At 39.7% G+C, this 25,232-nt stretch overlaps 1 protein-coding gene across 4 annotated transcripts; it reads right to left on the bottom strand.

The window, feature by feature from the left end:
- Positions 1 to 1,718: 1,718 nt before the first annotated feature.
- Positions 1,719 to 24,944, bottom strand: LATS1 (large tumor suppressor kinase 1). Of its 4 annotated transcripts, none has more exons than XM_083829972.1 (8): positions 24,652 to 24,944; positions 20,775 to 21,284; positions 17,335 to 17,485; positions 14,012 to 15,540; positions 8,572 to 9,154; positions 7,261 to 7,443; positions 6,901 to 7,007; positions 1,719 to 5,900 (listed from the first exon to the last, which is right to left on the bottom strand). In XM_083829972.1, exons 2-8 carry the CDS (start codon positions 21,123 to 21,125, stop codon positions 5,385 to 5,387), a joined length of 3,420 nt encoding a protein of 1,139 aa, XP_083686098.1. In that variant the 5' UTR covers positions 21,126 to 21,284; positions 24,652 to 24,944; the 3' UTR covers positions 1,719 to 5,384. The 4 variants fall into 4 exon arrangements, with proteins under 4 accessions (XP_083686098.1, XP_083686100.1, XP_083686101.1 ...); XM_083829974.1 differs by having other exon boundaries at positions 17,350 to 17,485; XM_083829975.1 differs by having other exon boundaries at positions 14,012 to 15,537; positions 17,350 to 17,485.
- Positions 24,945 to 25,232: the final 288 nt, after the last annotated feature.

The raw sequence follows: 25,232 nt of genomic DNA, 5'->3' as shown, positions 1-25,232 counted from the left end.
GCAAAAAAAAAAAAAAAAGCATTATGTACGACAGGGCAAAGAAATCCAGATACCAAGCTCAGCGTGGCAGGGGCCACAGAACAATGTCCTTGGGTACCGTGTCCCAGATGGAGCAGGAACTTATCACCTGTCTAAATAGACTCAGTTGCTCAGCAACAAATAGGATCTAAAGGTTGGGCACGATAGAGCAGGTTTATGATAGTCCATTAGGGTGAACTCGAAAGACCTGCAGTACTACGTAGTCTTAATTATGTTTATCTCATCCATTCTTTCCCTTTTACTCTTGGGATGTTTACCTGTTTGACAGTGTTAAGCTGCCACTGATTTAGTTTGTGTTTAACAAATGTCTGACCTTAAAATAGCCCTTTCTATATTAGTCTACCTGCAAGATAAAGCTGTTGATGAGTTTTTTACAATTGAGTTTTTGTATTATACCACTTGATTGATATAAACTGAAGAAGGGAAAACTCTCCAGCTCATAAGCTGATGACGAATGAAAAATAGCTTATATACGTATATTTCTATATTCTCCCCACAAATCAAAGGAAGAAAAATAATAATATATAGTCTCCGCATTAAGACACTGTGTTTACTGTATGGGTAGTTTTATATGTGCATTTAAAGAAGTGGACTTTGTTAAAGACAATTTTCCCTCTTCCTAATAAACATGAAAGCTGGGATATGTTGCATCTCTTTTAAGAGAAGGAATAGCTTTATGCTACATAATGTATGCATAATAAATAAGCAAAGTTTTAATTATTTTGATGAAAAAGGCAGCAGACAGGGAAAGAGCACCAATAAATTCAAATCTTGAATATCAAAATGTATACTTTTGAGAATACATTACAAGCACGAGGCAATAGCTAACTACAATAACATTTCTGCTTTTAAGCATACACAACTATTTTGTTAACCAGTAGAGCTGTTGCAGTATAAAGGAAACTCTGGAGAGAGGGATGTGAAGGAAAACAAAACAAAAAAATACATCTAAGCAACTACTGTTTAAATTTCACATTTCATTAGCCAAAACAAGAATTTGATTTTCACTTACTGTAAAGATTCTTGTATTTTTCATTACCCCAGCAGGTGTTACACTACAGAAACTGCTGAGAACAGAAATAGTTTCTAAAACTCTGAAGGAGCGTCATTGATTACCAGCTGCTGGTAACTCAAAAATACGTAAAGATGATTCAGTTATCCTGTTCACAAGTTCTAGAATTCTCTCTTATTCTGAAGTAACTTTTCTGTAAGTGTAGTGTTCTGTCAGTGCAACCATCCGCTCACAGCCCCCAGGTGAAATATGCTTGCTGCACTAACAGTGGAGTCAGTGGGGGCAAGCAAGTCTCAGTTTCTCAGCTAGCTGGTATAGACAAAGGAACAGTAAAGCTGGCATCTTGCACAAAGGGGAAGGACAGTCTTGGAAGGACCAACTGGAAAAGACAGCGTAAAAGATGCACTTTCTTTCCATGTGAACATCAAAGGACTCAGGGATTATGGTCCAAGCCACCACCACACACTCCTATAAAACCCAAACACACCAGAAAGCATTTGGACATCACGTACCACAGACCTGGCAAAAGGGGATGCCCATGTTATGACAGAGACAAGTAGAGAAAACTCAAAGGCTAGTGAGTAACTTGCTATGGCCAGGAAATAATGCAAGATTTTTAAGTTTACTAACTAGGCACGTAATAAATGAACAATTTCCTTAAGCAGAATTGTGCAGTGGTCTATGTATTTAATTGGAGGATCCAAAAAGAAAGTTTATGATACAAAAAAGACATTATATATACATATACACACACAGAATATATCTATATGCTTATATAGATAAATCAGTAAACTTGAATAGTGTCTTTATCAAGAGCATCTTAAGGCATTCAAACATCTTACTGTGACATTGATCCAACTCAGTATTTTTTGCTTTGGCTGAGTTAAAGCAAACTGATTAAAAGGTCTGATCTGAAACGCCAAAGACCAATGCCTAAAGGTATCTTGGGTGACAGCAGCAGCATCTAAGAACCCACCCACCGCACTATTAGCTAAATAATATTAAAAGGAGTCTAAATAAATCACTCCCACTCACAGCTTGGAGCTTTGCAACAGCAGAAGATGTCAGTCTCAAAGTGACTTTCTAGCCATATATTCTATAGATTCTATTACAAATCGAGGATAGAAAAGATACAGCAAGAGGGCCTGCCCTAGAATAGAATGCCACTGAATATCAAATAGTATTTACAGTACAGTAACATGATTATAGAACATTTTATAAATACAATTTATATGTATACAAGGGCACATAGGAGAGATTCATTTTCATGCTTTACAAAGTAATCCGAACTAAAACTTACTGCAGAATTCCACAGCTACTGGTTAGGAGCCTCTCTTCTCAACTGCCAGTACAAAGCAATCCCCATGATGAATCACAAGAGAAATACCCATGTTTTAAGCAGCAGCTCTGAAGAATCTCAACAGACTCGAGAGTGTGAAACATGAAGTTTCAAAACATGGGTAAGGCAAAGTGTGTTGGCGAGTTGTGCCAACATTTATATAAGTAACTTTCTCTTCTCGGAGAAGAACTTGGACCGTAACACGCTGCATTTTTGCAAAGAAATATATAATGCTTTAGCATATAGATGGCAAAATTCAGACCCGGAATATTACAACTTCTAACACAAGGTAACAGAAAATGCTAGAAGCATCAGCCCAAGTCTAAAAATGGGAGGGAGCTCTTCCTTTGTTTCACAATGGTAAAATAGTATTTAATATTTCAGTACTTGCACATGTCCATGAAACACTAGATAATCCCTTTTCAATAAAAACAATTGGCTTTGCTTAAACAGAACTGTGGTGCCTTTGCAGGACCCTTCTGTGTTTTTTTTTTTGTGGTAGTGTTTTTTTTTTTTTTTTTTTTTTTTTTTTTAAAGCTAGCTAGAGATCAGTCATAATGTTAAATTGGAATACAACATAATATAAAGCAGGCAAAGGAGAAATATACTCAGATAAAAATGCAATTTTAACAGTCAATTTAATGAAGAACTGACATTATTTTCTCTGCAAACTTCACAAATGGCAAGGTAGGTTTCATTAAATTACCTTTAACCAGTAATATATTATACTTTACTCCAAGCAAAGTAGACCAGTTTTACTGGGATACTTACTATGAAGGAGGATAATCTTTAAATGTTTATTTACATTGAAAACAATCTTTTTTACATAATATATAAAATGGAGTAGCTATACACTGCAGCCATTTTATAATATTTAAGCTAAATGAAATTAATCTGAAAAGCTATTCTGTTTCAACAGCTGTAGAACAGCTAGACAGAACATACATTGTTTTATTAAGCCCATTTTCACTGTAGCAAGCAACTACCTGCTAAAATTTTGTTTTGTTTTGTAACCATCTCATAATCCTAAGCACTTCACAGTAGAGGGGTGAACTTCAAAAAAAATGCTTTGTCCTGCGATGAAGTCTGATAAAGAGGGCTGGCAGCATGGAGACGTCTTAACTGCAATTCACTCCCTCAGTTATGTCAACATAAACCATTTTTTGGACAACACTGGAAACTGGATCATTTCAATGAGCACGCCCCACAGCAACAACAAACAACGTCCAGATGCTGAACACCAAGCAGTTTTTTCACTGATCCAGTAACAGTGTAGTACCGTAGCTGGCTGCACTGGCACAGAGAGAGACACTGAACTGGAGCACAGAAAGCAGATGAATGCCTGGAAGCGCACAAGAATGCTTTAGACCAGCTCGGTAAGAAACCTGAATTAGCAAGCTAGTGTCTGCTGCCAGAATAGCTATGATGGTCATCATGACAATGCAACAGCACAAAGTAATAATTTAAGAAAGCACTAACGCTTTACATGTACATCATTACATCTATCCATTGGAATTCAATTCCAAGGATGAAGTGTTTAAAAAGGTAGTGCATTTTAATGTGTTAGCTTCAGGGGAGGGAGAGAGAGACGAAGAGAAATAAAAGTGTAATTCTTTCTGCCTCTCACCTGCAACTCCCCGTTTTGTCTCAGGGAATTCACTGACAGGGCTGCCCCGCTCCCTGCACCCAGTAACCTCAGCAGGCTCATTACCCTCCCAAAATGAGACCAAGGGGAAGGCTGCTCACCGGCCATGGAAAGTTACCAAAAGAGTAATGCAGAACGCAGCAGGCAGCCCTAAGCTCCTACTTCTGTTCTGAACAGGGCTGTGAAAGACGGACCACTGAAACTGTGCTGAGGAAAACAAGCAGCTCAGGTAGACGGGTGCACAACATTTCTCCTCGCTGCCTGCGTCACTAGGAGGAAACCTGTTAAAACCAAGGGAAACCGGTCTCCGCAACAACAGTCTCAAAAGCTGTAATTTACACTTTTTTCTCATTACTTTTTCAATCATACAATAAACTATTCTAAAGTTTAGTTTTCAAACTAAAGATTCTAACTAAAGCAGTATTTTTTTTCAGACTTTCTAGTTTGGTTGTATTCAGAAAATTAAACTAAATTGCAGAAAGTATTTTTCCTAAAGCTTGTTTTCTCTTATAACTGTAAGAGAACTGATGACAGGAGACAATCACGTTCTTTCTGAGTGAGCACTCCTCCTGCTTTGAGAGTACCACACACACACTACAGCGTTACTAATGTCAAATTTGATTATGTATTTAATGAAAGACCAGTTCTAATGTGTTAATCACTTTATGATCATACTACAGCCAAGACACCTTCTCGTTCCAAAGCTGAGAACTACACCATTACCGCAGCAGCTGGAAACACGTCACCAGATAGATGGCTCAGTTTTTCCCTATACTGTGAATAATTAGGCTAAATACAGTGAGAAGTGAGGGTACAGCAGCCTCTTCCCCACCCTTGTTCCACTCCCCCCCCCCAAATGTATCAGAAAGCTTTATTAGTGTAAAGTAAATTTTATATTTGGTCAATGCAAAGGAAGAACTGTCATTAAAAAAATTCTGGAACAAAGACTTGTTTTTTAAAATTATTTAGTATATGTACAAATAGATACCAGGCATCATCTTCAGGTGGAAAAAAAATAAATCACTATTTCCTATTTTAAGTACTTAGAGTACAGAGAACTGGTAATAAAATTCAAGTGATAATTTTTTCACCTAACATTGAATCTCTTCTAAATTAAACAATTAACAATGATGGAATAAATTAATATTTGAAAAAGATTTCCCTGTATTTTGGGGAAACAAAATGTACAGAGAGGGAAAGAGAAGACATAACTTTCTTAGTGTTTCAAAACAAAATAAAGAGCGTGCATATATTCACCCTAGCAATCTTCTCTCAATCCTGTTAAGAGAGGAGACTTCTCCAAAAATCCAGCTGCAAAATAAACTGTTTGTTTAGTGTTTATTCCTCTACTAAACATAAACCAGGTCACGATTTTGAACCCCTCTACCTGCTTGTTCTTCATCATCATCATCGTCAGACTGCTGTTCTGAGTTTTGGGAACTACCATACTCATACTCAATGGGCTTTGGATTGTTGTACGGGTAGCCATTGTCATCAAAAAACCTTCGGAACGTGAACTCATAAAAAGCATGCTCAGGATGTTTTCCGTTTTTGTACCATCCGTTCAGGGTATCATTTACATTCCCTTCCTTATCATCATCGCTCCACAATTTATCTGGATCAACTGGATCAAAGTTTGATGTGTCCGTAGGATGAGCAATTTTGGGAATGTAGAAAGCAGACTGCCGCCGTAGATCACTTGAAAAATCAATAGTCTTAAAAAATGGATGAGCTTTTATTTCATCTGCACCATTTTTGCCTAAACGATCTTCTGGCCCTCGGCAGAGTTTAATAATAAGGTCGGAGGCCTCTGGAGTCAGCTTAGCTTGAGGTGGAATATGAAGCGAAGTTTGCCAGTTGATAACCTTTAAAACAAAGAGATGTGATTTTCTATTTACAATTTCATTAAAAAGAAAAACCACAGTGAAAATTAAAAGAATAGAATCATTCAGCATGAGGAAGTATTTTCAAATAAGAGAGGGCAAATGTAAAGCTGCTTTTTCAGAAACACAAGCAATATTTTGTGTGGAAATTTGGCAAAATCCAGGCAAAACTTACGTTCCAGATCTGAATAGAGTCTGGCATGGAATATGCCTGCCATAAGCCAACAAGGATATCACAAAAAACAGTGCCTGGAACCTAAAATTAGGCACACGGCTTACAGTCTTAAAAGAAGGTGTGGGAAATTAATTTTTAATTATTTGATGTATTGGAAAGATTAACACATTTAAAGTTAAACATTTTAAAGTTACTTCAAAAATCTGAAGAAAAAAATCAGTTGGCCAAACTATGTTTGGGCCAGCTAATATCTTGCAAGCTGAACACTGTTCTGTATAAATGGCACTGCGCAAGACTGCAGGTGGCTTCCCTGTAACAGCTGAGGCTCAGGAAGGGAGGGATCGATAGCTCCGAGCTGCCAGAACCCTAAGCAGCCACGGTCACCTGCTGTTCCTCCACCTCTGCAGGCTGAGCACCTACAGATGCTTCACCAAAAGAAATCTGCTGTAGGTAAGAGGGCATGGAGGCCACATGGAAAAATGAGAAAAGGCTGGAAAATGAGAAGTGAAAATAATAACTGGAAGCAGGTGCAGGAAGCAAAAGGGGACACCTGAGATCTGAAATTGGATTTTTAGTTGGCACATTTATTGCATGACCAGACAAAAGATATGAACGTGATTCTTGTAGTCTCCTGGTGAAGTAAGTGCACCACCACAGTAACGTAACATTTACAGTCCTCTTAGTTTACAACATGCTTGGATAGAGCAGTACTCAAAAAGTTCACCTTTGATTCCATTATAAATTAGAAAAATCATTTAAATTTCAACGCTGTTTTTCAGCCTGTTAACATGAGATTTTAAAAGTTACCTTCATTTGTGTTTCCAGAGGTGTTTGTGCCAGAAAAGGAGGCTGCCCCACTAACATTTCAAAGAGAATTACTCCAACACTCCACCAGTCACACAACTGTGTGTAACCTGAAATGAAGTTAAAAAATAAAGATATATTTAAAGAATGGTAGTCAGAGCCTTAGTCTAAATTTAATCTTGTACTTAGAAAAGGTTTGCAGGAAAATTCTATTAAATACTTAAGATTTCCATATTAATAACTATTTATTGTCAAAATATGTACTTGGGTGAAGTGGTCTTGTAAGAAAGGTGAAGCTACCACTTGAACACCAGTTACTCTGCAGTGAAATTACAGTGAAAAAAATACCAATAAATGCATTACCGGTTCGTAGCAATACTTCTGGTGCAATATAATTAGGTGTGCCAACAAGGGAATGGGCCAGACAGCGCTGATGCTGACGCGCAGCCCTGCGTTCGAGTGGCTTCAGCCGATCTCCACATCTGCAGTTTGCTGGGTCACCCCACTCATTGCTGAAATCCATGCTGTCCTGACGCGCGTGATCACCTATAATCGTATGAGAAAGATGACAAAATTGAGGAAGATTATTTTAGTACTTAAATTAAGAAAATTTCATACTTGTATTAACATTCTTATTATAAAACCAGAATCTACTTCAATTTCAACACTCGAGAAAAAGATTTTAAAAGGTCTCAAAACATCAGGATTTTGGTTTTTTGCTTATGATACGTACACTTACAATTTCTCAGGACACTTTTTTAAAGTTAATTTTAGCATAACAATGAGAAAGTATCATATTTGATCTGTTCTAAGTTTTTTTCTTTACAGAACTACTCTGACTGTACAAGGCATCTAATATTCTTGCTCTTATACGAAAATGCAACACTTAAAACATCAACTGAGGCTAATTACCAAAAGATAAAACCAATCGTATTTTAAATCTTCAACATTTTCCTATTATTCCGTTTCAATCCCATATCTTGAATAATATAATCACTTTTGCTTCCTCTCCAAAGACTGCAATAGTCTGGCCCAAGAAACATGATGATTTAATAAAAGTTAAAAGCAATTTAAGAATTGTTTTTAAAAATAAAAACATACCTTCAGAAATTGAAAAGTTAAATTTAGGTTATTACATGATCAATAAACTCACAGGACTGAGACTTTTTTTTGCTCTTCTTTGTAAACCATCGTTTTAAGTCATCAAGCAGGGGTTTTTTTTAAAGTCTACTTAAACCTTTCTCAGAAATCTATAGTTTACATTAAAAGAAGTACATTAGACACTTGGAACTTGGGGCGAGATTTTCATGAACAATGAATTTAGAACATCAGTCCTACCTTCAAAACAGAATTACTTAGATAACAACCATAACTGTTGCTACACCTGTGATCTTCTCCCTCCAAATTTCAGAAACTACTCATTGGACAAACTTAGATCAGCATAGCTTATTCCTTCTCCCTGAAGGAATCAGTGCCTACCTATGCTTACAAACTTCCCCTAACTAAAGGTTGCTTTTTGTAATTTGAATGGCATGTAGAAGCATTGCTAATGCTTTATCGTCCACAAAGGAAATGTCACAGTAATTTTTCTACTAGTTATTTAATTCCTTGCAGAGAACAACATGTCGACAACATTAAAAACAAACAAACAAAACACTTTTGTATTTCTCTTACCACTCTGGTAGTATTTTGAGTCATGGGTCCATCGAAAGCCTGTACAGAGCCCGAAGTCAGTCAATTTAATATGACCATCACGGTCTATCAAAATGTTATCAGGTTTAATATCTCTGTGGATGAAGCCCATTTTATGAACACTCTCAACTGCGCAGGTCAGTTCTGCTGTGTAGAACCGTGCCAGATTTTCTGGGAAGACACCCATTCTAATTAAGAGACTCATCATATCACCTCCAGGAATGTAGTCCATTACAAAGTACAAATTGTCCTTATCTTGGAATGAATAGTACAGGCGAACCACCCATTCATTATCAGCTTCTGCAAGGATATCCCGCTCAGCTTTAACATGAGCGACTTGATTTCTAAGCAGCACATCTTTTTTTCTCAGAGTTTTTGTTGCATATAAAGCTTTAGTATCCACTTTTCTCGCTAGGCAAACTTCCCCAAACGCACCAACTCCCAGGGTTTTAATTTTTACAAACATCGACTTGTCCATTTTAGCTCTTCTTAGCCGAATGTAATTAGACTCTTTCTGGCACAACATTTTCCTCATCTGATCCCGGGCTTCCGGTGACAATCCAACCTGTACAGCAAACAGAATTAAATCTGAAGATGAACAGTACTCTTAGTTCTTGGTGATCTTCATATAATTACAAGGCTTAAGCAAAGCAAACAAAATACTTATATACAGCATGGGAAATAATACTACAAGTTTTTTTTTTTAAGTTTACAGATTAGAATTCTATCAAAACACAAAGGAGTGATAAAAACAAAACGTGATCTATGGGACACTTTCGACAGCAAAATGCATGAGGTGCCATGCACCAGCAGGTTCTTGAGAAGGGAATACGTTCTTGAGGAGAGAAAGGATAAGAAAATACAAAACTGCCCTCACTTTAGCCAACAAGACCACGGTACAGGAAGAAGACTGATAGTATTCCCTTCCTTCTCCTTACATTTTCGTACTCTAAACTTATAAACCAAAAGGTTTTCAAACTTCTGAACAAAGCCACCCCTCATATCATCTGGCAGATCACCAGCACAACTACACAGCTTAGGAGTTCGTGAATTTTTCATTTCCACACCATGGAGCACTAGTTGTCATGGCCTCAGATAGCCAATGGTCTACAAGTACTGGTTTGGGAATCACTACATCAGTCCGTAAAGTGCTCTGCACGCTCCATTTTTCATGGATTCTCTGGATTAACTGTGTCATTACTGAGCTAATTCTTTACATAATTGTTTCAATGTATTAGTCTGAAGATTCTACAGCCATATTTGAGAACTGCTCCCCTGCAAGGTTGGTTTTGTTTTTTTTTTTTTTTTTTTTTTAAGAAATTATTTCTACTGGTTCTCCTCACTGAAGAAGACCTGCCAGAATTTCTGCCTTTTATTTCCTCTTGAGTGAAAGAAAGTCTAAAGAGTTTTCTGACTACTTTTATGTCAAAATTAAGATCTTAGCCATCTTGGAAGACAACACTGAACCTGCATCTCTAGTAAAGGGACATTAAAAACCCTCAGGTAGTACAAGTTGAACAATTTGTATTCTTGCAACTGTTCAATGCTTGTTCAACAGAAAAGTCACAAATATTTCTGATTTAAGAAGATAAACTCTTCTCTTAGATATACAATCAAACTTTACAAGCCATCCAGAAGTCTCAAGAAACTAGGCTTTTCATAGTACCCATAAAAAAGTAACAACTAGCTTTCCAAGCCTTTCTTTGCAGAATAACGATGCAGCCTTTAAATAAATCTTTTTGATCATACTTGGCTAAACATTTCAGCTTTTTACAAACTTTACTAATCTCATAATCACTACGAACATGTAGCTGAGAGGACAAGATAACACCTGAGACTAAGAAGATCCTTTTTTACCTTACTCATCTCTTTGGGCCTCAGTTCCTCTTCCTATAAAATTAGGATATTTCCTTTGTGAGGTGTCTTACAAACTACTGCAAGTTTTTAGTAGCAAAATACTGCAAGTAGTATTACTTGCAGTGTTTTTTGTTTTTTAGTCTGAATAACAGTGCAATAACTGCACTGTTATAACTGCCTCCCCGATCCTTCATGCAGAGCAAAAGGAAGCCAAGACGTCCATAGGAGCAGTAAGTAGGTAATCACTAAGCACTAAGTTAGGTAACTACTTGTCGAGACCTGTATAAACTGTATGTTAACAGATGATTCCTACTTTGCCTAACTTAAAGCCTAACTTGAGACAAAATATATTTTATATTATAAATATAAGTATTACATATAGGGTGTTTAAGGAAAGGTTGGACTCAGTGCTTAGGGACATGGTTTAGTGGGTGACATTGGTAGTAGGGGGATGGTTGGACCAGATGATCTGGGAGGTCTTTTCCAACCTTAATGATTCTATATGACTGAGGAAAAAAAGGAATGATAATGAATGATATCTAATTAGTCTTTTATCTTACAAATCCTTCCAGGATACCATATAATGTTCATTCAGAACACAAACATACTGTTAGATCACAGAAAATTTCTAACAGATCCCAAAGAGGTGCAATTAGGAAAATGCAGATGAAATGCTCATCTACTCAAAAAAGATTTAAATGGGGAAGGTTGTCTCAAACCTGAGACAAAACTTGTCATCAAAATCAGACAAGCAGTAGTTGGGATAGGGTAGCAGTAGTTTCAGACCAGACATGGGAAATAGGTTCAGCTCCCTACTCCCAATCAAGTACAGCAGGCCTGTGAAACTGCCCTCTGCAACCCACTACTGCAGGAATACCCAGGGCAGAGATGCATTCAAAGACATCTCAAGTTTTCTGCGGATAAACACGCTTAAAGCACACTTCAATGCAGAAGAATGGATTCCTGAAGAGTTCAAAATGTCAAGATGACATCTGGAGACTTGTTAAAGTTCAGACAACGGTGGGTCAGCTTCTCAAGTCTGCTTCAGGGCAGCCCTACTCACACACGGACTGAATGCCACTGAGCAGCTAGAAAACTAGCAAAGAACATGATCTAGGAGGCAACAAAACACTAGAAGGAGGGAGATCCAACACAGGAATTAGTCACTGCAAGACATACAAATACAGTCTCCAAAAACCCTGCAGATTTACAGTCTAAACCCTGCAGATTTACAGTCTAATATCTGCTCTCTAGCTGTTCCATCCAACCAATTTTGTTGTGAAAACCAGCCTAAGTACTCCAATTTGTCATCTGTTCCCCTAACCCCAGTCTTCACATTTTCCTACGCCATTCATTAAAACAAATGTTCATCTCAAGCTGATCACTCCCTGCACTGCAGTATTTTCCTAGAACTCTTCACATCTACAGCATTTACCAAAAATGAACCGGTTTTGTCAGCTGAGTAAGTGCTTCTGCACATACACATACATTTCTAATCGATGCCAGACACAAAAGCTTCCTGAATTGCTATATAACGCCACACAATTATTTTACTTCCTTCTCATCTTGCCATGCCTTGGATCATGACTGACTTAGTTTCACTTTGCGACAGAGATATCTAGCATAATATTTGGGCACGAGCGTAAGGGAAATCAATTCGCACATTTAAATCAAGTATTTTTGAAAGACATCCACTCTACTCCCCAGGAAACCTGACAGCACAGAAATATATCACTTATTCTAGAAATACAGCATCCTGTGAAAGCAGGTACTTCTGTTGGGATGCATTCTGTTTGGTTTTGATTTGTTTTTCCCTTTCAAAATTTTCTCCCCTTTTGGTAGGAAGAAAAAATTAGATACTTGTTTAATCCTCTTAAACTTCCTGAAAATATGTAATGGGTTAGTTTCCCTTTCTCCTTCTCATGAAGACCTGAAATATACTTCATTATTTTAGGAATCTTCACCTATATCCTGAATAGGAGAGGCCTGCTGCAGCAAAATACCTCACTTCCTCTCTCCTCCAGTCTGCAATTAAACATCCCAGCTTTAAATCTAGTGTAAATATTATAAAATATCTTTTCTTATATGAAAAACATCCATTATGGTGCTTTAAACGTACAAGAAAATCTATAACCAGTGCCTTCATTTAAGTAAGACTTATGCTTCCGATACTATGGAACAACACAGTAAGAAGGGAAAGTGAAGTCTGCAAGTCAACATTAATTATGATCTTACTTTTAAGTACTCAAAAATAGTCAAAATAAAATTCATGCTTAATTTTGATGCAGGATTGCATGCAAAGACCTCTAAAAAGGGATCATGCTATTCTTAACAATAAATACTGTTGCTCCAAAATCTTACTTGCCTACACAGGGATGGAGGCTACAGAGTTCAGGAAAGCTTCCCACACCTTACCAGTTTAAATCAGCTGTTAGTGGAAGTGAAAAGGAAAGAGAAAAAACTAAGAGTAAAGATCTAGAAAAAGAGTTGCAGGAAGAAATCTTGCTAACATTTACATATCTCATGATTAACCAAACACTTACAAAACACTACAGCTTACAGTACGAATTTTCAGAGTAAGAAAACACAGATAAAAAGCAGCATTTCAAGAGAGTGGCATAAGGCAAATACATTCTTTCATAAAATAAATTTAAAGGTACATCATAGTTATGTCAAATTTTCAGCTACAATTGTCATGAATATATAAAATAATACATCTCAAATCTCCATTTCTGCAGGTCTTAATTGCACTACTTCTCACTGTTTTCACTTCTGAAATTACACAGGTATATATCAGCTCCAGTTTTTACCTTTTTGATTTGTTTTCATAAAACATGAAATCTCAGGAAATGGATCACTGACTTCATGTGGGCATAAAGAAATTGATTTTACATGTTGATGCCTGGTTTTTATTACCCCATTCAATTACACCGTGTTCAAACAGACACCCTTACAGTCTGCATTACAAAACACTCAGGTAAAATGTACCACATCTCTCTCATTCTAAAAATGTAACTTCTGATTACTGTTTTGTTGGATGTGAAGTTAAAAAAACCCTCTCACTAGGGGGAACAAACTGCAGAACTGCAGGAGGTATGATTGTTTGGGTGACTGCATAAAGGCATTAACCTCCCCCACCACTCGTTCCTGCTGTGCTACTTGTACTTGCAATGTTTATTTAAATAGGTATCATTAAAACACTGCTTGCTCAAAAATTAGGATCACGTAGAACCCATAACAAAAAGCTATAAGTCATACAGTTATCTCAGTTCATGTAAAAATGATTTTGCTTCTTCTGCCTTACTATACATGAGCCATACGAGCTATGTTTAGACACACAAAAATTTTACTTTAAAAAATTAATTTATAAGACAATGAAGCATGTAAATAAAGCAACGAAGAACTTGCCACATCTGAAACACAGAAACTAAAAAGAGACTTCAACACCATGCTTATGCCAGAATGTTCTATTTATCTGTACTATTTAAATACCCTACCATTAAGACATTTCTTAAAATTGATACGGGAGCAATTCTAGTGAAAAGACTTAGGAGAAAGAGTTTACCCGCATCATTTCATTCTCTAGTTGTTTTTTCCGATGTAAACGCTGCTGGTGTGACTTGAGTATATTCTCCACGTGCTGCTCCATGAAGAATTTAAAGGCCTGAGGGGAATAACTTTGAATGCGAGACTCTCGTCGTTCTTCATCTTTCTTGTTTTTCCTAACGGGAACAGGTGATGTTGTAATTTGTTTCTTTTCTTTGTCTGTTGAATCGACACATTCGTAACTCTTTTCATTCTCTTCCTCCTTAGATAAAATAGGTGGCTCCTCCTTGTTGAGCTTGGGTCCTGCCTCGTACGGATGGACAGATGGACTCTGGTGTAGCAAGTGTTTTGGGTAAGGTGGTGGGGGACCCTGGTAATTTGGAGCCTCTGCAACAGGCGCCATAACTGCCATGTTTGTAGAGGGACTCTCGGAGAACGGGATGGTCTGAACGGTCTGCACGGGTTGCGGCATCCAGGAGGGGTGAGTCGGCGCTAAGGCAGTCTGCAGCTCTGGCTTTAACACACGCATACTCTTCACTGGCTGCTGAATGGGAGCTGGTGTTATAGCTGTTACCGTTGTAGCCGAAGGCTGAGAGCTGCTGGAGTGGCTCTGCCTATTTCCGTGATGGTTGTTGAAAGAATTTGAGCGCACGGGAACATTGGGCTGCCACGTGGGGATTTCGTGCCCATTGCCAGGTGACGACTGGGGTTGCACGGGAGGAGGCTGCGGCCAGGACGCGGGTATTCCAGCTACATTTGTGTTATAAAGTTCCATGTTGTGACTGTTTCTATTTGGCACCATCATCGTCTGAGGAATATTCCCGTTAGTGTATGCTGAAGGAGGAGCAGATCCTCCTGCCTGCATCTGTAGTGCCGTAGGACTTTGCCTGTTAGTTGGGTTTATAGGGTAGGGGGGTGGCTGGCGACTCACTGAGTTCCCAGACACAACGTTCTGGTGAACCATGAATTCCGCCTGACAATTACCGTTTTGCATTCCAGCCCTTCCTGAGGGGAAGCTAAATTTGCTGTTGGCTGAACTCTGCATGATTATCGGTTGCCTGCCAATGGGGACAGCACTCATGCCTCTCTGACCCTGCCCGGAAGAATTCATGGCTGGAGGATTCATTGGTGGAGGTGGGTAACTATCCTGCCATGCCCCGGGTGGCACCGGAGAGATGCGGGTGATCACATACTCCATGTTTCCAGAGTAACGCTTGGTTTGAGAGTTGGGTTCCCAGGAGGGAGGCGGAGGAGTAGTCCCCCTTGGAGGGGGCGTCTGTCCTCGAGGAGGCGGAGGAGGAGGAGTGACACTCCTTATCTGGGGTAGAGGCGGGGGGTTCACTCTCTGTCCGTTGCCAGGATGAGCCTGAGCAAATGCTGCGATGCCAGATCCAGACAACGGCCTTCCTACATCAGGCTGAGAGCTGGGACTTTCTGAGCGATAAACCACACCGTCTCCCAGGGATGGGCCGTGCCTCTGAGGGACCAGGGACTCCTTAGAACCCTTCCAGCTCTGCTTGCGGTTAACCGATTGCTGCACGGTCCCTGCTTCCACAAAAAGAGAACACAGCATTTGTATTATTAGAAATTATTTCTATTTACTGTTTGAATATTTTATTCTTCCGCATTAATTGCTACAGAAACGTGATGGGAATTCTCAGACATTGCATAACCCAATGTATTTCATGAAAAATGTACTTCTACCTAATAATACATAGCATGCTATGGTAATATGACCAATATACAGTATAAGAGCAAACAAATTCAGTAAAATTTTTGTAGACATTAGGAATCACTTTTCTGAAGATGCATTTTGCTGCAAATGCTGATGCATTCATAATTTCTCGTTGAGGAAAAAATGGTAATATGTAATACTATTAGGCACATGATGTATTTTTAATCACAAACACAAACAACACCCAGAAGAGCTCTTCAGTACAAACGTGAAACAACAACAGCATGGAAAAACACTTCTAGTCATGTTGCTAGTCATTCCAGAGTGACGCCTATAACAGATTAAGTGTTCCTCAACTAAAAATTAACTGAATTCTGAAGAAGCAAACAGCCCACTTAAACCCTTGTCTGCAATACAGCTCATCCAAACTTAACCAAATTTTGCATGCGAGGAATATAGTCAGGTAACTGAATTTTAAAGTTAATGTGTATATTGGTAAAAGTTTTGTGTGGAGGCAAGAATTTAAACTGAGAGCAAAACTTATAAAGCACTACAAAATATTTACTTTGCAGGTGTTATTTTACTTCTCATGCAAAATACTACATATGAAACTGATAGCTCATGCAGTCGTATTGTGCTTTTCAGCATGTGATTATCTAGACATTTGTAAACAATATAATCATTGAAAGTCTCTGGATATTCAGTAAAAGAGCATGTTAATTACGATAACTTTGTGAATAATAATGAAAATTCTAGCTAAATGATAGCATTTAGCTAGCTGCTTCATACAAGCACCAACCTACTTCACAGGCTAAATGAAAGTAAATGCTGTACTTTGCTACTCTTGATGACCAATTTTTCCTCACACCTATACCGTCAATTTAAAGAGTAACTTTACAGAGCCAGCTGTTCGTCATTCAACTTTTAAGTCAAATATAAGTTCAGTGTTTCTACTGCATCTGGAAAGCACAGCTTGTTTAGGTTTACTCTTCTAAAATCTTGTAAAAAAGAAAGGCATCAAGATGTATTAAAATGTGTTTGCACATTAAGAAAGCAGTAATAGCAAGTGGCAAAATTCTGACTCTGTTGCTACTAAAGCTCCAGTCTGTTCCTTAGCATCTATTCAAACATAAAGTCTGCCTCAAAAAAAAGCATACAGGCAAAATCTGGAACCACACAGAAAATTAAGCAGAGAGGGGGATCTTGAAATGGGACATACTAAAACACAAATATTGGACCAAGTGATATATAAATACATTATTATAAATACATACACATAGTGCTGCTGCGTGAGAAAGTGCATTAAGGTAAGAATTCAGTGCTCACCGCTGATTCCTAAAAGGGATGTGTCTAAGAAAAAACATGAGCATCATACAAACTAGGGGCAAAAATGACTAAAATGATATCTAAATGTCATTCCTTGGATAGAGTACTTAGATACAACACTAAAAGCATGTAGTTATACAAAGAAAGGTTAACATATTCACACTAAAGACACCTATCTTCCAGAAATATTATAGAATTTACATACTATTTTTAAAAGTGAAAACCTGTATCTCAGCACCTCTTCTCTTCCACTGGGGGCACGTGAAGGAGGAATTTGCTATTTTATATTTATTTTCACCTGTAATAATACAGATAGTGAATTACTGAACGGATATACCTACCTGGTGGTTTCATACCTGCATTTACAGGTCTTGCTGCTGCTGCAACCATCTGTTCCCGACGAGGATCCTGGTAGCTCATTTTACTAATAAACTCAATGGCTGCTTCTATACTACGGTTGTTAGTTTGTCTAAGAGCTTGTATAACCATATCCTAAAAGGAGAATTAAATATAAAAAATAAGTTACTAAAAATGGCAAGAAGACCAAAAATCACGAGGATTTAACCATATATCCTCCAGTAATTTTAACAAGGTACATTACTGATTTCTCTCAATTTAAAAATAAACTAAAAATGCTTTCTTCACAACAGATCCTCCAAAAAAATCAATAGTCTGGATCTTCAGGAAGAAAAAGTTAGCTTGTTGAAGTACCATATTCTGATGTAAATTGTGTCACCTTGCTATTCTTGCAAACAGTTTCTCTCTGTAACTATTATTACTGATAGGCTCTATCTAGGTAACATCTAGTTTACATGATGACCAGAGGTCCCTTCTGACTTGAGTTATATTACGAGAGATACCCTACTGAGAAATTCAGAACTTCAGTTTTTGCTCATTTTCCTTCAACTTAGAATTAATTTTGTCAGCAAATATCCATATCTCCTCAAGAATTCTTACTAGTGAAGACAACAATACTGGCAGAAATTCTGTTATTGTTGTGGTGGATTCAGGCTCTGTGTTCTCAGAGATCCAAACAGAAGTTTTGGACAGCCAGCCAATCCCAGCTCTGTCCATGGAAAACGTATCATGGACCAGCAGTTTTTCCACTGACTTGAATGAGATCAAGGTCAAGCTAAAGATACAGATCTTCAGAGGTGGTTAAGAGTGAGACACTCGAATCCCACTTCATGGAACACCGTTTGTGCAGCTGACTCAGAATTTGAAACAAATCTACAGCATAATGCCCTAGACTTAGAGACACTGCTGTCAGTGACTTGCTGTGGTCTTACTTTGTCATATGAAAGCCATCAGTTCATGTTACATTTGAACAGGTCAGCAGCATCCAACAGGATTTGCTTACTAACAACATCAATGGGAAACCCAGGAGGGCTCAGAAGGGAAGTGGTCAGTATCGATTTCAAATTCAAACCCACGTTTATATTTTCATCACACCTGTGCACATTTTTGACAATGCAAACATACACACAGCCTTCAGAAAAAAGTAAGAACCCATAAAAGGATTTTAAAACAAACACACAGAGAGAATAAGGTTGCCTCAATGCTTACAGACCAGCTGATGTTGTTGAATAAAAGTACACAACCAGCAATATTTTAGAAGATGAAATTTAAGTTCCCTCCTCCACTAACCAGAGAACCAGAGGAAGAGCCAGCCAAGGGATCTCTCCCTGCTCTGGCCGAAGAACAAAATCAACGCTGGTCACCTATGTGACATGGAGTATTTCACGTCTTGAAGAGTGCATAAAACATATGAGGACTGACCTTGAATCTCCCTATGTCAGAAAGATTTCCCGTAAGCAATTTAAGGTTTGTCCTGTTTTGTTAAAAACATGCACAATTAATTGTATTTTCCCATAACTTTATTACTATATATATCATTTCAGCTTTAATCCTGAATGCTACTTACTATTAGATAGAAGGGCTGGGGGGGAATGACCAAAACTTCTATGATATTCAATATATGAAGAAAAAAGGGGGGAGGGAACAAAATCATTATGTTTCCAAACTTCAAGTGGTGACTGAGCCTACAATACAGCAAAGACCTTCCACTCATTTGAAACAAGTTTGCATTGTTGCCTCAAATCCATTTTCAACACCCTAATAAAATCCCATTAAAAACTGAGATGAGAAAACAGTTTATATAGATAGGCATAGATCAGAGCAAATTAAAACGGAAAATGAACTTGGTACCTACTAGTTATAGTTAGCCTCTGCTATAAACATAGTAGATAGATTAGTCTCTACAGAAAGCCTCTGGTAACCCACCAGAGATCCTTAAAGTAAGAGGTGTACATGTAATCAGCTAAATCACAAACACTCCTAATTTAAGTCGGAAACAGCCCAGATCAGCCAACTGTAAGCAGCTAACACACCCCAGCTACAATCCATTCCAGTAAACTATCCCAGCTCAAAATACACCCTCATTCCATTCCTACTTTCTGTCTCACCCCCACCACACCCCCAAAAAATGCTTTCAGCTCTGTCTGTTCCCTGGTGGTGTCCAAAGGCCACATGGACTACTGGGGCAACATAACTGTGGGTTAAGTCACGGCAGGAACTGCTCACAGTGTCTGAAAAAAGGTCCGTACAATTGCAGGCATCCTGTGAATTCTCAGTTATATCCAAGAACAAAGAGTAGGAGCAAAGGATCCAACAGAAATACCAACTTGAGGTGCTTTTCATCCAGCCACATACCATTCGGCAGTTTGCCAGTGACTACAGGATCACCCTGTGAAAACGGGTTTGAGAACTAACCTACTGCAGTCACTGCACTCCTGAAGAGGCAATCCCTGTTGTGGTACTGGGCTTTTTTCCTTTGGAAGACAGGTTACAAAAAAAAAAAAGCAAACCACCCACTTTTGTGCCCAGGTCTAGAGAGAAGGAATGAAAACGGGCATAATTTATGTTGATGTGTAAATCTCAGTAAAAACACAGGAGCAATAAGTACATTCATTTTATATTACTGGAAACCACATTTCAAACTCCTTTCACTTATTAGGATGAATGGAAGTAAGTTTAGTCAATAATTACTAACATTACAAATATTACTAATATTTAGTCAATAAAAACTAAATAATTACCTTCTTCCCTGTTTTTTTATAACAACAGTAATAGCAGAATAATTACTTATGTCCAACACTCTCAAGAGCAACGATCTCTACATTTTTTCAAGAATATACTGCAGAGAAGACACCCCGCAACTGTATTTGTTACCTATTTTGTTATTTTAGCTGTATCTGACAAAGCATATAGTGACAATAGCCATTTTTTCTTTACAAAATTGGAGCTTCAGTTAACTACAGATGTGAAAGGCTCATTAAAATTAATTTCTGAAATATTTGTTCATATTTAATCAGTTTTTACTGCACACAATTTAAAAACTCTGTGGAGTATCAGAGGCAAAATCCATGCTCTAAGGTGCCCAGTTCTCTCTGCTTAAAATGATATGAATAACTAAAACAATCTATCCCTACCACGTAAGAACACGTTGCACAAGGTGTTAAAAAAAAGCCAAACTTCTTTAAATTCTTCTGTTCCTCTCCTTCATCCCAGTTTCATTAAGGCCTGATTACTAATTCACCTAGTCCTAATTCACTTCCTATTAACAGTTTTACTAAATCCTGATTAAAAACCTACCAGATTTTCTAAAAGCTATTTTGCTTCTCCTATGCTGTTTAAACATTCCTTGATCAACAACCCCCCCAATATGCACTGGTAGTTTATAGTTAGCAGAACACTACATCTTGAAAATAAAATGTTTCACCTCATCAAAGCCAGCAGCTTGCAAGTCTTGCAGCATTTGACGATTAACTTCGGATGTTCCTTTGACAGCTGAGGTTGTTTCGTTTGCAAAAGGCAGAAGAGAGTTTCTTATCTCCTGCAAAACTTTATGATACGTTACAAATTTGGGGGGATTTCGGCCTTGTCTAGGATCTTCAGATGACATTTTCCCCATGCTGTGATCAGCTTTAGCAGCATCTGAGGGTTTAGGTAAATTCCTGAGGCTCTCTCGTATTTCCTGTAGCATCTGCTGGCTGCTGCCAGTATAGTTACTGGCAGGAAAAGTTTTAGGCCTCATTTGTCTATAACCTTCTGGTTTCTCACTTCTCTTCATGAAAACATGTATATATGCAACCTCCACCAAGGACTCGCGCGCACACAGCTTCCAGAACGGCTGGATGGCAGTCTCAGAACTTGCGAAGGCAGCGACCGTTCACTGTTGAAACCGGGATCCTCCCAGCACTGAAGTGTGTCACAACCCAGAACAGCTATCCTGTCAAGGAAATAAAACAAATTCCTGTTATACACCCACTGGTGAAAGTTCACGGTGTAGCACCGGTGGCAGTGAAACGTTCACACGCAGCAGGGCCACCATCACCCACGTTCTCTCCATCAGCACTCTTGGGAGCTGAAGGAGCCTGGAACATCAAGAGTGGAGCAAGCACGCTAGCTGCTCGACCATTCTGACATCGAGCTCCGCGAATAGATGGAAGCGAGAAGCACGAAGTGCCAGTGAGAGTATAATGGCAGCGATTGTATCCATTCTTCACCAGTCAGTCACAAATGTAAAAAGTTGCCAGTTTCACTGCAGGCAACATTATGATTTCTCGTACCCTCTTCCATTTAACTCCGCTTAAGGTCTCCGTTTTCTAAGGCAGCCACAGACTCTTAGCTCGAGCCTTCTCGATCCAGTCTTACTCACTTTGTTAGTAGTTATGTAATGTTTTTTTTATGTGGAGGGAGATGGCAGCAGGCGGATAAAAGCAAACTAAAAAACGTTCATCAAACTTTCTTACTGTAATTGTTTAACAACTCAAGCATTAAATTCACTGAGAGCATAACTGTGACATTTGGTAAGGGAAACGGAAAATTCTGCCAAAACCAAATAACTTTTGCATTTTGAAGGAACTGACTCATCAGGGAAAGAACCCTGTGCTCTGTAGTGAACTACAATCTCTGCATTTGTGCCGTGCTTTCGCCTGCACTGTAACTGGGTATGGCAACCAAGGTGAATCTCTGAAGAAATTACAGCGCCTTTGCTTCTTTAGAGTATCATGGAATAAACCTTTTACAGCCTCTGCCGCTCCGCGGAGGCAGATCACATACTAAAGACAGCACAAGATACAAACATTACATCGTCTAACACTGTCTTTTTTCCACAGGCAACTAGAATGGTAAAGCTGAACTCACACTGCTCTGTTACTATAATGTAACGTCCAAGAGAAGCAATACAAAAGTGTTCTAATTTTCTTGTTTCCATTTCTTAATGTGTTAAAATTTTGTTTTCCCAGTTTTCTGATGATACTTCTCAAGGAGCCAGCTGCACCCACAAACTTTCTTTGTCCTGCGGTGGGTTTGAAACTTTAACTAAATGGAATTTGGTACTGATACTAAAGCTTTTTCCTGCAGTCTGCTAGCATGCAATTCTTCAGCGCTCACTGAATAAGGAAGAAATTATCAGACATCTAAGTGAGTTTTAGTAATAAACAGCAAACTTTTGCTCGAAGCTTTAAGAAATCTAGATTCAGATGAAAGCATGTCATGAGAGCAACTGAAACATAATTTAATTTTGGCCACTTTCAAGATTGTTTTCAAAACATGCAATATTTAAGACCACATTGAAAAGTACTTGGCCAAAAACATTTTTTTGCTTGGGATGCTCTTTTCCTTTCAATAGGCCTGCTTCAAAAAGAAACGCGTTGGATACACAAGTGTGGGGATACATGCTACTAACGCTTAGAAGAATCACCACCTCCAGAAAAGTGAAGCCTCTAGAATAAGCTCATCCCCCAACATACAACAGAGCTAAAACAGCTCAGAGGCTTAGTAATTTAGATTCCTTGTTCAAATTCAGTCAAAATTAAGAATAATCATTAGTTCAGCATTGGCAGGGTTATCTAGATAAAACACTTAGTATCCACCTTGTGGCAGACAAATTCCAAATGAGAGAAGAAAGAAATGTCCACGCACAAGTTATTCTTTTTAACAAGCTCCAAAGGCCTGGAATTCCAGAGGAAACACTTGTTTAGCACCCATGTATTTTACCATAATTTCATTTGGTATTTCATCACGTACTTTATGGTTACCCCAACGGTAGCTGAGATAAACGAATGCAACACCCATAAAATATCTCAAGGTTAAATTAAGAGGGCACTTAACCCATAAATCCAAAGACCAAGACTCTACCACCAAGGTAGAGTGCGTAGATCATCTTGTGCTTTGATGACTTTATGTACAAAAATGAGATAACTGAATTTCTTTTTACAGTGCTTTGAGAACTTTAAGACAAGAGATTCTGTGTTTGACAACTATTATTTTGCTGGCAACTGCAGCATAACAGGATATGCGCTAAGCAGTCCTGGAAAATAAAGCTGCACTTTCACGTAGCAGAAGCAAAGGTTCACCAGTGTAAAGCGGCCAGTCTGCTTATCTGCCACCACTTACCTGAGCCAGCATAATTGTCTGTAAGGCCACGCAGTGTCAGCCAGGCTGGGGAACTCACCCAGATAAACGGTAACTTTTTTTTTGATGGGTTGTTTCTTTGGCAGCAGTATTGGGTAACAACAGTTAGACGTGTACGTGAAACTACAGCCTTAATGGCTCAGAAAACCAATTAATCTGGCCTCCAGTTTAATGAAGAAAGAGAAAGCAGGTATTTATTACCACCGACTACAGTTTACCTTGCTTTACATATGAACCTCAAAATTCGGGTCATCTACTCTTACAGACATTTGCATTCATTTTAAAATGAGAAAATCCTAAATGATCAGTAAGAAACCTTTCTCAGTTGCGTACCTCTAACTAGCAAGCACTAACTCCAGCCGAGGCATTCTCCCTGTAGTTGTGTGCCACTAAATGTAAATGATACGCGTTTGTTAATGCTGCTATTTCCCCTAATGAAGTTCTCTACTTCACTAAACTAATTAAAGAATCGTTTTTCCTTTCAAGAATCGAGGGTATTTTCTTCTACAGGTCAAACTATTAGGGGAAAGAAAAGATGCCTTTTTACAGTATAATCACAAAGACTAGACTTGAATGGAAACACAGACTAGTTGCATGCAACTGTCAATGCCTTTCAATCTCTTCTGGGGAAAAAAATGAAAACTACACAGCTTTCTGGCAGATTTGGAACATTTCATATCTAAGAGAATCTTGAACCCATTTAAATATTCCTATGTCCAGCCGAGTTATGAGCATCACACTGTAATCCACGTTTGGTTCCCTCTTTCCTGTCCCTATTCTAATAACTTATTTTATACATAATCTCAATGAAGCCTTTACTGCTAAGGGGAAAAAAAAAAAAGGAAACGAGAGCAAAAGAGCGGACGAGGACTCGGGACACGTTAAGTCCGCAGGGGCTCGGCTCAAGCCACCCCCAGGAGGCGACCCTTTGGCTCACCCGCAGCCGCCGGGCCGTGAAGCCGCTGCCCAGGGGCTGCCTTCCCGGCGCCGAAAGCTTCTAGCGGGTGTCAGGAAGCCGGGCACACGCTGAGGCGGCCCGAGGCTGCCCGAGCACGGCGCCGGCTGCCTCGCGGCGCTGCCCCCGCGCCCAGCCCGCACCCCGGGGCCCTCTCCCCGCAGCCGCAGCCCCCGCGGCCGGACGGAGCCGGGCCTCGGCCTCCCGCCGCCCCCGCACCTACCCGCGGCCAGAAGGCGGCGGCGGCAGCGCCCCGGGGCCCGGAGCTCGGCCCCGAGCCGTCGGCGCTGCCGGCAGCGGCTCCGCTCTGCCGCCCTCCTGCCCTCCCTCCGCCCGCCGCCGCCAGGGGCCTCTCAGTTCGGCGCCGCCATTTTGTCGGTGGCTCCGCCGCGGCGGGCTTCCCGGATATGGGCACCTCCCGGCCGCCCCTGCGCCGCGGCCGCTCCCCGCGCGCGGCGCCGCCTCGCCTCGCCTCGCCTCGCGGGGCCGGGGGCAGCGGGGGCGGCGGGCAGGGCTGCTGCCTCGGGGCCGGGGAAACCGAGCCCTGCCGAGGGGCTGCCGAGGTTAAAAGGGCGGGGAGTAGCCCAGGGTTAGCTGCCGAGCTTCGGGGGCGGGGGGAAGGCGAGAAGTGGTGGGTTTGTGCCGGGGGGGTTTGGTCGGTCCTCGGGGATGGAGGGACTCGCTGAGGGAACCACCAGGAGATGCAGCTCGGCCAGTTCTCTTTTCAGGCAAAACGCTGCACTTCCAACTAACTGGGGAAGCGAAATTCAAGTCTTTAACAAGCCTCCTGGCAACTCAGTGCAT

This window comes from Anser anser (assembly GCF_964211835.1).
Source record: "Anser anser genome assembly, chromosome: 3".
NCBI lineage: Eukaryota > Metazoa > Chordata > Aves > Anseriformes > Anatidae > Anser > Anser anser.
The sequence above is the reverse complement of the archived record's forward strand: the minus strand, read 5'-3'. Positions and strand labels throughout refer to the sequence as shown.